General features: G+C 41.8%; 1 protein-coding gene and 1 pseudogene across 2 annotated transcripts; one reads left to right on the top strand and one right to left on the bottom strand.

The window, feature by feature from the left end:
• Positions 1 to 2,637: 2,637 nt before the first annotated feature.
• On the bottom strand, positions 2,638 to 5,879 carry LOC103711963 (putative receptor-like protein kinase At2g21480 pseudogene; annotated as a pseudogene).
• Positions 5,880 to 10,124: 4,245 nt separating this feature from the next.
• LOC103711948 (hydroxyproline-rich glycoprotein family protein) lies at positions 10,125 to 17,619 on the top strand. 2 transcript variants are annotated; one of them, XM_008798284.3, is made up of 3 exons: positions 10,125 to 10,775; positions 15,612 to 16,815; positions 17,153 to 17,619. In XM_008798284.3, exons 1-3 carry the CDS (start codon positions 10,668 to 10,670, stop codon positions 17,368 to 17,370), a joined length of 1,530 nt encoding a protein of 509 aa, XP_008796506.1. In that variant the 5' UTR covers positions 10,125 to 10,667; the 3' UTR covers positions 17,371 to 17,619. The 2 variants fall into 2 exon arrangements, with proteins under 2 accessions (XP_008796506.1, XP_038971951.1); XM_039116023.2 differs by having other exon boundaries at positions 16,931 to 17,619.
• The last annotated feature ends 594 nt before the right edge of the window (positions 17,620 to 18,213 follow it).

The following is an 18,213-nucleotide window of genomic DNA, read 5'->3' as shown; positions in this document are numbered from 1 at the left end:
GAGTTCAGTCATGCCTCAAGTCTCTCCCTCTCCCTCTCTGACACACACAAACACATGTGATTTTGATAGATATTTTTGTATGAGCTTCCAAATCTATGGTCCTCATAAAAGCATATAGTTTTGATTTTGATAGATATTTTTGTTTGAGCATCCAATTCTATATTTCTCTATGTTCCATTTTTATCTAGCCAAGCCGTAAAACCCATCAGGTTTCTCCTATTTAAAGAGACAAAAAAATGAAACAGTCGCTACATATTTATGACTGTTATTTTAGATTGATTAAAAATTATTTTTTCCAATGAAATTTGATTTTTTTCCCCATCTTTCACCTGCAATACACATGTTAAACATTAGTGTCTACTATTTAAATGACAAGTATTCTTATTATGGTCGGACTCTCTTTTGTAACCAAAGATTTTTTTTTTTCATCTGGTTGAATTTTTTTGAGAAATTTTTTAAAAGTATATTTGAAATTTTTGACAGGATAGGATGAAGAGACTGAATATGCCAATAAGAACCGATGACGTAGAATCATCTCGATGCTTTAGCCTATCTTTTGCAAGATGGAATAAAGGTTTGCATTGAAAAATACTAAAGTACGGTGGGTGCAGAATTCACTTGGTGCTTGTAGTGGTACAAAGAAGAGGTGTACAAGCTTGGTTTACATTGGGGTAGCCAAAAATTCATATATATAAAGTGCGAGAGATCTTGAATGGAATCTTCTTCCTCTATTTATTATAGATTGGTAATTATTTTCGATAACAACCACTTGCACTTTTAAGCGATTTTTTGTTTTGGTGACTTGATTTTTTATGGATGGGGATGATTACTTGCATTAATAACTCCTTATTATATTAACAACTCCTAAATAGTTAGTTTCAGCAATCAACCATTCAAATACAGTGGCTTGTATTGGTGACAAGCGACCAAATTATGAACAAAGTTATTAACTAAATATTGGTCAATGTAATATTATCAACTACATTTATCACACTTGGTTAATTATTTTGGGGTGTTGTTGCCGCTCAAACCGGCTCGACCGGATGTCGAGTTACCAGGATCACTGCACACCTCCATGACGATGGTTCGGTGGCTACTGCGCTTGATCGGTAATGATCTCGATACCGAGCATATGTGAGTTGCTATTAGACGGTGAATAAATGGCCTTAATCAGTGCTTCGACACTAGCTCAAATCTGAAGCAGCAAAAACAAAAAAGTCTACCTACCATAGCGTGTTCAGTGAGAGATCTTTCGATGCCTAAGTTAAACACATCTCTCAAAAAATAAGAGGAGACTAAAAGAGAACTTATCTGAAAAATCGTCGGAAATGCAATATATAGACGAGGTCGGAGTCTACCGCCTAATAATTTGGAGCCATACACTAGTTAACAAGATAATAAACAATGTATCTTGCCTGTAAATTATGCTCGAATTTTTGGGTTGTGTGGATCGCATTTGTTAGGAAACGGTTAACAATCACGACCGAGTTGTTTGGAGCTATGAAGAGAATTTGAAATATAGAGAATTCTTTGTGCATCTTTTGGGTTAGTCATATAATAAGCTTTAAATGGTTTGCAGCTTGATGGCTAGCCTTTATTAGTCAGTTTGCTTTGCTGGTAGAGATCGGTTCCAAGAGGCAACGGATGTAAAACAGTAGCATAATCTTTTTCATTATAAACTGCAGGCTGACTCCGTGGGATATATATATATTGTGCAGACCTGCATAACTATTTAAATTATTAGTTTTTGAATAAAACGCCAACGACATGGCACGTGAGAAAAAAAGAGCTTTACCACCGACAGCTGGTATAGGCCTCCCAGGCCTATATCAAGTGGGTTGTAGCCTGTAGATTTTACAGGGACACGAGTCAAGGTACGTAGGGCCCGATCTTGCATGCTTGCCGTGCTCATGCACACGTCTACGTATGTTCAACAATCAACCAACAAGGAGAATCTAGTTTTTTCTGGCGTTTTGGTGGGCTCTGCATGCAAATCTAACATCCATCTTCATTCTGACCAGTATCTGAATGGCGACAGCCCCAGCCCTTCCACCAGAGATATTGGTAGTTTCCTCCGTCGTGTTCAATAAGCACTTTAGCTGAAGGGCAGCCACTTTATACGTGAGAGAGGAAAACCAAACAGTGCATGGATGTGTTTGGTGAAAAAATTGATATATGTTACCGCTAAATTTTGAACCGAGATCATAGTGATGTTCGGCTTGCTCTGAGGTTTGTAAGAATCGAACTAAATGAGGTTGGATAAGACTGAGATGAGAAAGATCTGGTTGCTTTCAAAACCAACCTATAAAAAGTTCACTTGTCGTAAAGTTTCCGGCGGGAGACCCTCCGATGTCTAAATTAGAATTATAGAACAACAGTGTGGAAGGAAGAAAATTTATAGAGAGAAGTCTCTAAATGAGCTTACATGAAGATCTCCGGACCTCCTCTTTATATAGAGTAGTATACTGATCCGTTATCTGATTTGGCGCGACGTGCCTTAACTATATGGTAATAGTCGGTCGTACGTTAACAATGTAGCAACTATCCTGCGTAAGCAGCACGTGGCGGCAATTATGCCGATTATGTGTTGACTACGATATCTATAACTACTAGTCTTTATTAGTACGAGCAAAATGATATCTCAATTTTTATTGAAGTTGTTCACTTCGGTTAATACCGATGGTCTAATCCGAGGCGAAGACATCCAATATTTTTCTCAATCTCAAGAGACTCTCGCTATTACATACAATAATTTTATATTATGTTAAATATCGTGACACCAGACGGACTAAACCAATTCATCTTATCATACCAACATAACTCTCACATGAACACGAAGAGAGCTAGGCAAAAACAAGAGAGAATCGAGCCTATCCATCCAATGGTAACCCCAACAACCCCTCTCGTAATCCTTATATTACTTTCAGTTAAAGAAGATACTGAAGTTATTCATGCTAGCAGACTTCCTCACCTTCCTTGCATCCCCGCAAGCTGGGCGAACAACTCATTGGCCACCGCCGTGCTAGAATTCTCCACTGCATCACGGCTAATGGCACGGATCTCAGCCGCCTCCTCAGCCACCGCCCGAGGGGAATCACCCTCCGATGAAGAAGAAGATCTGGCAGACACGCTGCCGTCGCCTTTCTTAGGAGCCGGCGGCGTCGGGGGGTTGGCATCTTGCAGCTGGAGCGCGTACTCGAGGTTCCACAGCACATCGCCCATCGATGGCCGGTCGACGCCGTGCTCGGCCAAGCATTTCTCGGCGGCCTCGACGAACTTGTTCAGCGAGTCATTGTTGATCGTTCCAGCGAGGTACGGGTCGATGATCTTTTCGATCAGCCCCTTCCTCTTCCACTGCATTGCCCACTCAGCGAGGTTCACCTGCTCCCTCGGGAGCGCCGGGTTGATCGCCGGCCTCGCGCAGAGGACCTCGAGCAGCACGACGCCGAACGAGTACACATCGGACTTCTCAGTGAGCTGCTGGCACCGGAAGTACTCCGGGTCGAGGTACCCGAAGCTCCCCTTCACAGCCGTGCTGACATGCGTCTGGTTCATCCCCGGCGCATCCTTCGAGAGCCCGAAATCGGAGACCTTGGCGATGAAGTTCTCGTCGAGGAGAATGTTGGTGGTCTTGACGTCACGGTGGATGATGCCCTGCGCCGTGCCGGTGTGGAGGTAGTGCAGCCCGCGCGCCGCCCCGATGCAAATCTCGAGCCGCTGCCTCCATGACAGCGGCGGCAGGTCCTTCCCGTAGATGTGATCTCTGAGAGGCCCGTGCTTTATGTACTCGTACACCAGGATCATTTCCGAGTTCTCGTCGCAGTATCCGATCAGCGAGACGAGGTGGCGATGACGCAGCTTCGACAGCATCTGGATCTCAGTCTGGAATTCGGTGATCCCCTGCTCAGACTCCGCATTCGCGCGCTTGACGGCCACCTTCGTCCCGTCATCGAGCTCGCCGAGGTACACATTCCCGAACCCTCCGACTCCGATGATGGTGTTCGGATCGAAGTTCTTCGTCGCGGCCTGCAGCTCGGCAAAAGACATGTACCGGCCGAGCCCCATGGTCGAGGAGAAGGTGAAGCCGCTCTTGTGGGAGCCGAAGCCGGATCCCTTGCTGGTCATGAAGCTAGAATTGCCGGTGTGGATGGGAAGGAGCCATGAAGAGAAGCTATTTCTCCTCTCCCAGTCCTGCGGCCTCTTGTACCACTTAACAACCATGGCGCCGAGCCCGGCGAAGGCCCCGAACATCATGGCGAATCCAACAGCGGCGACCACCTTGCGGCTTGAGCTGCTGTCGTCGGCCTTCTTGCCGTCTACTCCGAACGCACCATCCAAGCTCCCGACCGAATTGTTCATCTTCAGAACCTCCACGCCATTCAGCAATGCATCGATACTGCCGGTGTCCTGGTTCAACGGGCCAATCTGCAAGGTGATCTGGTCATCGCCGGAGTTGATGGAGAAGTCTTTGTAGTAAGCCGCTGCGAGGTCTCCAGTGAGGGTAGACAAGTCAAGCCCGGAAATTGCCATCTTCCCATTAATGTAGACGTTGAAGTAGAGGTCGTTGAGCGATTTGCTGATGATGTCGCAGAAGTGCAGCCGGACGAGGTAGCTGAAATCCAAGTCCACGTCGAGACGCCATGAGACGTTGAAGTTCTGGCTCCCGGTTTTTGCGTCTGCCATCTTCGCAGCGGTGGCGTAGATCAAGCTGGGGGCGATCAACGGCGAGGTTCCGTCAGGAAACTTAACGACGCTGGGGGACACCGACGCATTGGCGGCGGTGGCATTTGACGTCAGATACGGGGCATCCCGCTCCCATCGGCGGCCGAGGGTGTCATTGGCGGAGGCGAGCTCGGGCCCGCCCACGTTGAGCCGGTAGACGGTCTGATAGGCATGCCTCGAGAGGCCGTCGGTCTGGCCGACGGGGACGAGCGTGGAGCCAGTGTCGGAGATGAGAATGTCGGGGGCGGAGACGACCTCGATTCCGTTGATGAAGGCGACCTTGTCGGTGAGCGGCTGGAATTTGAGCTTGACGTGATCATCCTCGGTGGCGTTGATGAGGAACTCCTTGAGGACCCACTGGTTCGGGTTGTCGACGCAGAAGTTGTGGAGGAGAACGTTGACGTCGGTCTGGACGCCGAAGGAGGCCTTGGTGAGGTCGAAGTCGGTGTTGTTCACGGGGTAGAAATGGAGGCGGATCCAATGCCAGCCGGGGCGGTTGAGGCGGAAGTTGTAAATGGCTTCCTGGTGGAAGATCCGGGCGGAGAGGTAGAGCGGCGAGGGGACGTCGGTGGTGGCGTCGGCGACCGACACTCGGATCTCGTCTTTCGCCGAGAGGTAGGAATTGGCCTGGGGGTCGGTCTTGAAGGTGCGGCCATCGGGCATGGTGACAGGGGAGGTGGCGCCGCAGTCGATGAGGATGTTGTCGGTCGGCGTGAACTGCGCCGACGGGCCTCCGCTCACCGACAAGACGAAGGCGAGGAGGAAGATGACCGGGAGGAATAACTCCATTTTATAGCGAATCATGGCCTAGTTTTCTCTATATTTTTTTCCCTTACTCTTTTGGGTTTGAATTGAATTTTTAGAGGGATGGGCTATGCAATGGGGTTCTCTCTCGGTGCCTTTCCGATCCCGGGAGGGAACTCGGGAACGGGAGAAGGGGGAGAGAGAGAAGAATAGGTGATTTTGAGTCCCAGAAACGCGGCCTCTGCGGTGTTTGATGGCGAACTGATGGCCTGTCCTGCTTGACGGAACTGCACTTCGGCCGTAAAGAGGATGATGACCGGGTCAACTAAGGACCAGAATTCTGGTCCACCTCTCCCCTCAGCCGCTCGCCCTGGGCCTAGGTTTTTCTCGCGGCCACCTCCTCTCTCTCTCTCTCTCTGGCCGCGAGACACCAACGGTAAGGATTCAGTTTCTGATGCATATATAGCTTGCAGTAATTAGAAAATAAAAAATTATGAAGTGCCCCAGACAACTCCGTTTTTCCGGCCCACAAAGTGCTTCTAGCATGACTGGCCACATAGATGACTACCCGATCAGCTGGCAATCTCTTTTGCACTTCTTTTTATTTATAAATTAGCACTTCATCTTTCACCATAGTAGATCGATGAGCGCTCTCTCTTTCATCAAACCAAGCTTTAGCAGCAACAATTAACACACAAAAAGAAGGAAAGAAAGCAACCATCCTGATAGAGAGAAACAGAGTTTCATCACTAGGAAAAATGAAAGAAAAACAGAGAATGTGAGCTGAGAATTGGAACATGGGAATTTGAAAGAATCGATACTTTTATTTGAGATCATTAGTTTTTTATTTTCTATATTTTTATTCTCTTAATTTCCAATTTTCCCTCACATATTACTTTAGCAGTACGCGAGGACTTTGCTGAACCGGGATCGAAGCAATGTTCGATGCAAGTGGAGTCATTTATACAAACATATGGAAAGGAGCATGGAGGCAAAACGCTACTGCAGAAAGATATTTTCCCCATGAGATCGCTTCATTGTGGACTAGAGTGATTTCGTTAGATGAGATGTGAACAATGACAATAAAAACAGCTGAAAGAAAGAGATGTAGAGACGGAACAAATAGGCACTTCGAGAATTTGATTCAGTAGTACTATAAAATCTACAACGTTGAGTGGCTGACAAGGTTTGGACGTCTAAGGTTTTGGAGTTGGATTACGATGTTACAAGCAATGCAGGCATAACTCCGGTTCAACAGAAAAGTCTCTCTAATATAGAGATTGAAACGCGTTTAATGATTTCAGATCAATCCTAGAGTGCCAATGAAATTTTCAAGGGAAAAAGGTAACGTAATTGATGCCTACTTTTTTCTGTTGCAGCGTTTTTGAGGACTTGCACCATGGTAAATGTAAATGAGTTGTCAATGAGATTAAAAGTAGAACCGAGACACTTCAGCTCTGGACCTCACCATTCACGTTGCTCTGCAAAGAGAATTGTCTCTAGCAAGCAAAAATAATTTAAAAAGAAAAAGTAAAAGAAAGGCTCTACATCAGCAAACGGAAATATTCCTTGATTTCGTGCAAGCTGCACCCAACAATAGATAGACCCACAGAACTTAATTCTTGGAGTGGCCTCCGAGAACAATTATCTGTTGCTTAGCTCCTCTAAAGGTGGCCTACTTAAAGAACAGAATCTTCGATTTCTTTTATATTTGTTATTTTAAATTACAGAATCATATTCCTATTAGATGATAATGCATACATCAAGATACGTTATCTCGATATCGGGCTTTGTGATGGTGCCATCCTATTATTATATTGGTATCTCCGGTATGAAATTTGCTCGGCGTACCGAATATCATAACGTCCTCTACACCATATATTGGTATGCTCTTTGTACTATGTGCCAGTACCGATCTGGTATGATGCGGTATATTCCATAAGACATGCCATGGTAAGCGTACAGGCAGGGAAAACATTGGTGATCAGAAAGAAAGCTGGGATGTAGAGCGGAGTTCAATGAAAGGTTTGAGAAAGGAAAATGAAGCCAAAATACAGAAAATAACTTCAATAATCAAAGCTAATCCCTTGACTGTTCATACGATCTTTTATCCAGCTCACGCATGGGAACCCTGGGACGATCCAACGTTGGAATAGTCCAAGAGAGGACTGGATGTTAGGTTTCCCAGGTCAAAACCTTAGTCCACCATCAGTCTTCTCATTTTAAACTACAATGGAATTCCCATGTCAGTCTAATTCAAACCTAATACACTAACTGCCGTCATATACCATCTAGTTTGACTTGAACTCAAATTGAGATGATCAATGTTCGAAACTCACTTTGGATCAGATGGTATGGTTTCTGCCATCCAAAATAGATCTATGAGTATTGTCATTCAATAAATGATGCCATAAACCTTGCTGGTAGATTTTTGGTCTTGGATTGCACTAACACTGCTTCAGTAGTTCGACTACAACTTCCTCATCCAAGCTTTGATTGAGGTGATTTAAGTGGTGCTGCAAAGATTGTTCGATGTCAGATTGATGAAAGTGTTTAAATGAGTTTGAAATTCAATTTGTACCAATCAGGATGAAGGCATCTTTTGGGCTGATATATGCTAAAATTCATTTTTCATTGCACTTTGACCTAATTTAAAAAATGTTGAGTATTTTGGAGGCTTGCAAGTTAAGTGTTATTTAATATTCTCTCGCTAGTTGTGGGTCTGAAGGTCGCCTGAGAGTCTTATGATGGGGGTTGGTGTGCATCATTAACATTTGAAACCATTACCTACTCCAATCTCGAAAAGGAATAAGGGAATACCCTAGTTTTGGAATATGTCCTTTTTATTTAATGATGAGAAGCTTTTAATTCGCCATCAACAATTGCTAGTAACATTGCTTATTACCTCTCTATCCATTAGAGTAATTCTAAGCTGAATCAAGTATCATAATTAATTGACCCCATGATTTACATGCTATCAATGATGAGTAATGAGAGAAGTCCCGGTGTTTTTCATTTTTTAGGAAAAAAGAAATTAAACTACTAAAAAAAAATAGCATTGTGAAAAGGGCTCGAAATAAGTTTTTCTATATCTTCTTTCTTTGATTTCACTTTGAATATGTTAATCAGAGTAGATGACTTTAATTAAACTTTAGAATGTTGAGACATAATTCGACCTAGGCGCTGAGCTAACAAGGTGGCTGGAGAGGTTGGTGGATTTGTTATCTAAAACGAAGGGGTTAGCGTAACAATCGTTGCATGTCTTTGAGGAAGCGAGGGCACTCGAATGATAGCTCCAACCTAAAATATTACAGACAAAGAAAGTCCTCTTACCGAAGAGTATCCGATGAGGAATCCTCCGATGCTTAAATTAGGCTCAATTTTCACAAAATCGTAGAAGTGTTTTAAGAGTGGCAGTGTAAGGGAATGGATGTAAGAGCGCTCCAAGGACTCAATAAAACTTAGAGAATCCTCTGAGAGTGGTTTATATAATTGAGGGTTGGCGGTTGTCATCGAGAAAATTGGGAGCACAAATCGGCCATTTTTTTGTAATAGATCATGCGTCATGAGTATTGCGTCTGGGCGTTTTGCTCGCGCATCTTATTCGTTTGTCACGCGGTTATGATCATGGCTAAGTTGTCTCTGATTGGGGGAAGAGCTTGAAATTTAATTCTGCTGGGTGTATTCGTACCTGAGTCGTATGAATTGCCCGTTTTAGCAAAAAAAAAAAGCTTAAAATTTGAGGATTCTCTGCACGTCTCTGGGTCGGCTACATGGTGGATTTTTATCTATTATTTAAAGGCTTCATAGCGAGCTCTCATTGGTCGGTCTGCCACATCGGTTGTAGCCGTTTTAAAGATATATCAATTTTCATAAGCAAGATTCGTCGTCTCAATACTAGATCCTATACTAGTACTATTCTATTATAATATCAGCATGCGATTTAGTATAGTGTAGCTAGGCATATCGAGTATCGATATAGTATTGTACAATATACCGGTTCGATATTGATACCATACTGGTATGGTACAATATAGTAAATCTTACTCATTAAAAAGATTGATTGAAGCGAATGTTACCATCTAGCTACTCTAGTTATCATTTTTGTTCGTGATATATAAATAACGTAGCATTTAAGTCACTTTGATAGCATCCTGACGGCACAAACAGTTTTCTACTTTTGGATAAATTCCAAGCCAAAATTAAATGTAGAAATTTCATTATTGGAACAAAACTCAAAAATTAAAATTCAAATCCTTCTTGATTTAATTAACATCGAGAATCATATACGTAGCTCCTGCCAGCTCCAACTTCTCCCCCTTCCTACCAATAAAAACCTCCCGTCCAATTGCTTCTGAAGCACACTACTTGCTAAAACCTCGAGATCCAGAAAATAACAAAAGCTCTAACGAATCGATAATTCAAAGTTTCAATAGATCGAGAAAATATTTGCTTACAAAAGACTCTAATTTTGATACTTGATTTATTTTTTTCTCAAATGAGAAACGAATCAAGCACGCTCACGGATTTCAGGTCTGAAATTAATTTAAGCCAGACCTGATCGGACCCCACGCGGACTTGACCCATGCGGGGCTCCGTGACGCGCCCTGCTTGCTTGCGTGCTTGCTTGCTTGAGAGTGAAGAAGAATAGATGAGACACAGCACACAATTATTAAAATGGGAGAGAGGGGCATCTTGGGGATCCTCGAGATTTTGTTCGTACTCCGTGCTTCCCGAGCCAACCAGCCTCGTCTTCTCCCGAGCCTCCCTCCAAGCCTAAGCTCCCCTACTTTTTACCACAACAAGCAACGAAGAAATAGAGAGAGAAAACAAACCAATCCAGGGCAAAGAGTAAAGAAGAAGAAGAAAATAAAAAGAAGAAAGAGGAAGATAGAAGAAAAAGAAAAGCAGAGAGAGAGAGAGAGGTAACAAAGCGGAGGCCACCGCATCTCTAGTGAGAACACACAACCGAGCATCGCGGGCTCTCGAGGCTCTCGAGTTCCGAGCTCCATCCCACTAATACTCGCTCCCTGTAGCATTCTCTCGAGCACTTAAATAGCTTATACTTGGCTTCTGGATCTCCAAGTTCGGTTCTCTAGGCTGAGCTTGAGCTTGTGATTCTCTTGATTCTAAAGATCCGGCGGAATTTGGGGGCGATCTCGGTCTCGCGGGCCGGAGAATGTGAAGAGATTTAGAGGAGAATGGCTGGAAATGGTGGAGGAGGCAGCACTAGAGTCAGTGGGGCTTCGATCAGCGCCGCGGCCACGGCCATTGGCTCGGCGGAGACCAGATTTCGCCCCACGGAAAGGGTCTGCTTTCTTCTCCTCCTTTTGAATATCGATTTTTCGGTTCTTGTTTTTTTTTTTGGTGTTTTGAGCTGAGGATCTTTGGTTGATGGTGGTTTATATGTGGTTGCAGCGTTTTGGTTGTGGTGGGTTTCGCTTTCTGCGGGCATTTTGGGAAAAATGGGGGTAATTTTATGGCTTCTTTTTATTCTAGGGTCGTTCTGGCTAGATCTAGGGTTCTCAGCTGTCGATTATGGTGATTTTGCTTGATGAGTGGCTTTGGAGCTGAATGCGGCTTATTTTGGTAGCTTGTGAAACCAATTATTTGTGGATTCCTGGAGAAAGGGTTTCCTAGTGGGAATGACTGGGCTTGGTTGGATGAAGTTGAGATAAAGGCGTATCAGTTGATTTCTATCTGCTTATGGTCGCTGAGATTTGCTTTTTATTTTGTCATCTCCTTCTCAATTTTGGATCTTTTTAGTTTCTTTGTCTGATCTACTTTGTAGATATGTCCTTGTTGGCTGACCATCATTGTGGAGTATTTCGGATGGATCTAATGCATCTTGAAATTTTTGAAGGTGAAAATGCCTTTCAACTAGATAGAAGCCGTTCTGATCAACTTAGTAGAAGAGAATACTATTTCAAGAGGGCAGAAAAACCTTTTCCAACTAGATAGATTTTAGTCACAGATCACAAGTATGGTTGCAGTTTGTAATCTGACTTGTAAAACTGAATCTGTTTTTATTCACAACCATGGAGGACGATTCGGTGCTTACAATTCATGATTTTCCACCGAAGGTGCTGCTGTTATGCAATAATATTCTTTAGAAGATCTGGTTGCGGGATAAATTTCACTAAGCTTCTTCCTTTACCTTCTATACTCTACGTACAAATGTCTATATTGTATCTTCATATATAAAATTAGTAGGGGAAGTTCATGTATAATTTATAGAATACAGGCTCATGCAGTTCCATATTGATCTTGTATATGCTGGGCCATGAGGTTATTATTCATCTTTGGAATCTGAATTATCATGGTATAGCAAATTTAAGGCCATCCTTACTATGGAAACTCTAATTAAGTAGGTAGTTCAAGATTCTCGATTTTGACTACCTGGCATGCAGCCAAGTTGGTTCCCATAGATTACTTTTACTTGTCTTAGTCTTTGCTTCAATACATTCTTATATCTTCATACTATGACTATGTTAATTCTCATAATAGTTGGTGCACCATGGTGTATCACTCTTGTTTTTATATATTCATACAATGATAGTTACTCAGTCATTCTGAATTTTTCTTGCATTCGCTCTTACATTTATTAAGCTGGTAAATAAACTAAAACTATGCAACCTTTACATTCTTCAATTGCTTGTTTGCCTCATGGCTGCAAATAATACATTCATGTTATTTTGCATATTTCCATGTCCTAAGTGAGTTCAGCTGCTGATTTTGCTGGTCTTGAATGTGGGAAATGAGAGCTATGTATGACAAGGGTCTAAAATTAGTACAACTTTATGGAAATGTAACTTGAAATGAAGGCCCAATTGTAATTAATTGCAAGAGAAACCAAGTATGATAATCAAAAATTTTCAATAGAGAAACACCGACATTAGACAAACAAATATCAACTAGAATTTGAAAAGGAAATGAAAGTTGTAGGCAGTTTTGGAGAATTGTGCGACCACTTTATGAGTTAGATTCAAATGTTGTATGAATTAGAGTCTTCGATTGTAAGAAGATCCAAGCACATTAAGTAGCATGACGGAAATGAGAATACTAATGTCTGCAAAAATAAGGTTAGAGATGAATACATTTTAGGAAGCATAGAGTTGCACCAACCGTAGTGGCAGGGCATTGATAATGATGGTATGAATATTGATGGTGAAGTTTTGAGGGTGCCATATAAGGAGTGACCTATGCTTGTACCATAAGGGAAGGCCTAAAATTGATATGGTTGGGAACATTGTGACAGTCTTTTGAAAAGTTGGTGGCTATATTACATGTGGCTCTTATAGGATCCAATAGGTAAGAAGGAAATGCAATGTTGATAATTGGGATAAAAGCTGATTGTTATAATAACACAACGCACTAGATGACACTGTACAGAATGCTTGATTATTTTTAAGGACATACAGATAATCCTATTGGAAAAACATCTTTTTGAATGTGGCAAATGGATTTGATAAATTTGAGTTGGTTTGATGAAGTTTTCTTGAAAAGCTGGTTAGGTGCATATAATTGTAGAGGAAATTCGTGTGCTTAGAATTTTAGGCTCGCACTGAGATGACAATTGAGAGTTACTAAAGAAAACAATAGTATGGCTTAAGATAATTGGTGCTGAACATGGAAAGGAATGGTTGACCTCATCAGAGAGTAAAAAATGTCTACATCTCCTTGGGGAGGTGTCCATATTGAGGAGATAAAATTTCTAAATTGTAGGTTAACAATTAACTAAAGGGGTTAATTGAATGATAAACAATATCATTCATGAGACTCAAATCTGAGTTCTATATATTATTGGTTAAATAACAGTTGGTGAGAAAGTTGATCATCAAAGTCAAGCTTGATGTCTATTTCCACGAGAAATTATGTTATACTATTTGGATAGTAAGATGACCTAAATTGCTGTGAGGGTGAGATCCAAGGTGGCAATGATTATTATAACCAATAATTTTTGGGTACAGTCATCTTCAAAGATATGCTTCTATTTGAGTTGCTAGATATGCGAAGTAGCACTTTCTCTGAATGTCTTGAGATAATTGGTAAGGATGATTGATTCTTAGGTCTGTTGGCATACAGATCCAACAACTCCAGTAGAAGTCGAGAATTCTAGCATGAGTAGGTAAAAGGGTCTTAATGTTTAGAATGGACCTTAAAACACAAGGTTCTCTCTTGAAAGATCGAAAGAGAGTCTAATTTCAAACTTCTTGAGGAAGGAAGCTTTGGTGGATATTTGTATTTATAAGAAAAAATGTATTTGAAGTTTTGGTTGACCTGCATGGAGTCTCTTTAGCTACTTGAAACATGAAAGGTTTACTTAATAATAGAACAGTAATTTATCAAAACGTGGTTGAAGAACTCATGATTCTATTGGATGATTCCTGAACCTGTTGTAAGTGGTTGGACAAGTGATGATTCTATTAGAAAGGTCATCAATGGCCAGTTTTAGTCTTCATATTTCTTAAGTGAAGTATTTAAGTTTTTTGTTGCTTATTTATTTAGGTTGTATATATGTTGAATTAGGGAAGTAGTGGAGTCATTAAGATTATGTGTCATTGTATGATTTCATTCGAACCCAGTCTTTGTTATGTGAGATTATTTTAGTAAACAAAGAATTTGTTCTTCTTCCTCATATTCTTTCTCCTTTTTTCTGTTTCCTTCTTTTCAACTGGTCATTTGCCGGAGGCAGCAATACAAACCAGAAACTACTGTTTTTCTTCATCTATCTCATCTTTCTATTTGCCTTGGCCTTTGTATTTATTGAAAACCAGCAATATTTTCCTATCTTTGCTCTTGTTCATTGTTGTTTCTCTTCTTTCTATTCTTCTTTTCACGGTGGCAGCAAGCAACAGCAACAGCAACAACCGCCGCTGCCCCCCAAACCACCTCCCCCCCAACACACACACACACACAAACAAAACCTGACCTACCCACCCACACCAATAATATTTGATGATTCTTTTCTTTTATTTACTCAACCAAAAGACAGATTGTTCAAGAGGTAGTATCGGCCTTAAGTTTTTCCAAAACTATCATAAGATACTGAAACTATCTCGTTTTTGCATCATGTTGGATCTTGATTGAGGAAGGTAAGAAAAGATTCCATCGGGATGAATTGTAAAGTTACAAAAGTTAGAGCAATTGCCTGAATGAAGGAAACAAAAGCTTTTCCTTAATTCACGAGTTGGTCTTGGAGGACCAAAGTTTGAAGGACTTGATGGATATCTTTGAGAATTAAATGACTTCTTTAAGTTCCTTGCCATCGTCTCCAATCCCCCCAGCGCAGTCTCCAGTAGGGAATGATGAATTTCACTGATTTAGAGGCACAATGAAGTAAGTTTGAACCCTTAAGAAATGTTACAAAGAGAAAACTTGTTAAAACAATCCTCCCCTCGAAAGAGAGAAGTTTGCCTAATCACCTCGAAATTCAGATCCACTACATTATGTATTGGGTCCAATCATGTTTCATTGTCTTTTCTAGACTCAATTGCATCTCTACGTATTTATAGGAAAATATATTATTGTTTAAAAATGGAAGTTTTACGCAATAGCCAATGCAGATAGGAATCAAAGCCAATTGAAATGATAGCCCTAAAATCAGCTCAGAAATATGTAATACACCTCAAAATTCAGTCCATAAAATCAAACTGAACGAAAGTCAAGACTTTATGTAACTTTGTCTATAGTGATTTCTGCCAGCTCAGAAACCTTTAGAATGTAATTACATCCATCAGCGATTCTAAGTCACCAATGAATCTGTTTTTGAGTAGGAAGCCAACGTCAAGTAGGACTAGGGATAAATATTGACTCAGGATTCGTAAAAATGCTGGTCATTTCCATGCTTTGACAGAACCAAACCCACTTTCTGCACTTATATCTTTTCTTTTTTCTTGTTTTGGCTTAGATTTAAGATAGGCAAAATGATTCACGTTAAGCAGGCTCCGCCCATCTGGATTCCAGTAAGAAAATTTTCATAATAAATTGCTCAACTTATAGTCTTTATATTATTAAGAAAAATCTTGTTTATATTTCTATACTGGTTAATGTATGCTTGTTGATGTCTTCTGCAAAGTTGGAACGCAAATGCATGCACATGTGCTATTACATTCAACTGATTCATGTTTCTCTATTTTGGCCAGCGGAGTAGATGGGGAGGCTGCTTTGGTGGATTATCCTGTTTTGGATCACAGAAAGGGGGGAAACGTATTGTTCCAGCATCCCGTATCCCAGATGGAAATGCATCAACAAGTCGTGCAAACGGTTCCCAGCCTGGTGGACTTTCTAATCAAAATACAGCTCTGAACCTGTCACTTCTTGCTCCACCGTCCTCACCAGCATCTTTTACAAACTCTGCACTCCCTTCGACGGCTCAGTCACCTAGTTGTTTCTTGTCAATATCTGCCAATTCTCCTGGAGGTCCATCTTCAACGATGTTTGCGACAGGGCCATATGCTCACGAAACCCAGTTGGTCTCGCCTCCTGTATTCTCAACTTTTACAACAGAGCCTTCTACTGCTCCACTCACCCCTCCACCTGAGCTGGCTCACCCTACAACTCCCTCGTCCCCAGATGTGCCTTTTGCACGGTTTCTTTCATCTTCAGTGGATCTTAAAGGTGCTGGTAAAGAGAATGGAATGCCTTACTTGTCATCAAATTATGCTATGGGTAGCGATCTCCAAGCAAATTATCCACTTTATCCAGGAAGCCCTTCTAGCAGCCTTATATCACCTGCTTCAGGAACTCCCAGGACTGGGTTGTCTTCGCCTTTTCCTGAGCAGGAGAATCCCGGACAGTGGGATACTGCTGCATCTGCACATGCTTCACCCTATTCCAGGACTGGGTCTTCCAAACTTTTTGGACTTGGTTCTTCTACCTCCAGAAATTTTATGTTGTCTCCGGATTCTAGTTTCTTTTACCCTGCGGCATCTGCACAATTTTACTTGGACCAGGCACAGCAATCATTTCCTTATGGTGGAGCACGGCTGAGCATTTCCAGGGAGTCAGATGTTTACTCCAGTAGTGGAAACAGACACAGCAAAGCTTGCAAACAAGATGTGGAGGAGATTGAAGCTTACAGAGCATCATTTGGATTCAGTGCGGATGAAATCATCACTACGCAAAACTATGTGGAGTTATCTGATGCACTTGATGAGTCCTTTACCATGTCTCCCTTTCCAAACAATAAAATATGTACAGAGCAATGCCCAATAACTGAGTTGGGCAGTGAATGTCAAAAGATGGAGACAATACAGTCAGATATCCCAGACACTGCAAGTCCGAAGGTAGTTTTAGATCAGCTGGCCAATGGAGTTCATTGTGAAATGCCCAGCAACACAAATGCAGGTGAATAATTTTGAGCTATTTTTAGTTTCCTAAGTTGGATAAATTATGCCTTTTCTTGGGTAGGAGGATAGATTATGCTTTGTGAATGCAAAAGAAGCTTTCTTGTATCCAACAGAAAATTTTCTGTTACGTGCTGCTCAACATGATTGAACACGAGCTATCCAGATCTGCATTCAGCCTTAATTACTCCACTGGCTTTCCAAGTTAGGAATCTCCAGAGTACTTGCATGTGAAGATCATAAAATGTGACACAGCAACAAAGGAAAATTTTATCAGGCTATTATATATATCAATTCATATTCATTTGGTATTTTCTTCTTATCTTCGTGTATCGCAGGTCCTCAACCAAATTGTCAATCTAAAGATGCTTCTCTTTGGCATGATGGCAACCATTCTGTAAAGGGCGCGGAGAATAATCCAAAGGCCTCAGACCCCTTAGTCAGCAAGAGAGTTCGGCCAGGTGAGTCATGCTCAGATGCAGAAATTGATTATAGAAGAGCAAGAAGTTTGAGAGAAGCAAATGGCATTCTGGCCTGGCGCAACTCGCTGCCTTAACTGGCAGCATGTCTGTACTAATTTGCAGGATAATTTTATTTTCGTAGTCAGTTATCAAGAATTTGTTTGAGCTGTCTCTGGAGAAAGTATCGGTCTTTATGCTGGTTGTACTATTTGTGAATTCTAATTTCTGATAGCGCGTTGATATGTGACAGACGCTACTTCTAATTTCATTTAAGTTGCTGTGCTTCTGTAACCATCGACAGTTTCATGTCTGCAATGAATTGCTGATCGTGCTATTGGAATGGATATGAGCCTTGTATGCTATGCTGTTCATTTTTAGTCCACTGCAAGGTAGCTATATCCTGTATCCTTATTCCAGAGGCAGGCAGTGATGATGTCGTGATGCAAGCGCAAGACAATTTTGGTCTAGAAATAGGATATAGGCTGATTTTCTTTCTTGAATTTGCTCCTTTTATTCTTTTCTTTCTGAATCTGTACTGAGATATAGACCTGCTGCCGGTGGTCGCTGATGAACAATGAGCAAAGAGTGCCATGTTTTGCTGTAAGCTCCTGCGGTTTTATTCCCAGAGAAACACAGATTGGTTCCATGGATGGCGGTCTTGCTCTGTTTTATCGGGACACTAGTTTAGCTGCTGCATCTTAACTGGCGTTAATTCCATTCATTTAATAATTCCAATCCCGTTAAAAGTCAGGAAAACCCTGGTTGTATATAGGCAGCTTTTACCTCTGAACGCCAAAGTTACTTGTTTCAACATACGATCAACATCTCCTAGATATGCCATCAGCTTTAGCTTCCCTCTGAAAACACCACTTTTGTTTGAACCATTTAACGTTTAAGCGGAAGCCCGGCTGAATAGCAGGGTGAAAGCAACACCTTGA

This window comes from Phoenix dactylifera, chromosome 11 (genome assembly GCF_051530095.1).
Source record: "Phoenix dactylifera cultivar Ajwa chromosome 11, Ajwa_hap1_PhDact_Kaust_v1.1, whole genome shotgun sequence".
NCBI classification, from domain to species: domain Eukaryota; kingdom Viridiplantae; phylum Streptophyta; class Magnoliopsida; order Arecales; family Arecaceae; genus Phoenix; species Phoenix dactylifera.
This window is presented reverse-complemented; position numbering and strand designations above follow the sequence as displayed.

Bases quoted from the DNA above. Each gene is read 5' to 3' on its own strand.
- LOC103711948 (XM_008798284.3), top strand. From the start codon at position 10,668: ATGGCTGGAAATGGTGGAGGAGGCAGCACTAGAGTCAGTGGGGCTTCG. The intron at 10,776-15,611 runs GTCTGCTTTCTT...TATTTTGGCCAG, and splicing joins GATTTCGCCCCACGGAAAGG to CGGAGTAGATGGGGAGGCTG. The intron at 16,816-17,152 runs GTGAATAATTTT...CGTGTATCGCAG, and splicing joins GCCCAGCAACACAAATGCAG to GTCCTCAACCAAATTGTCAA.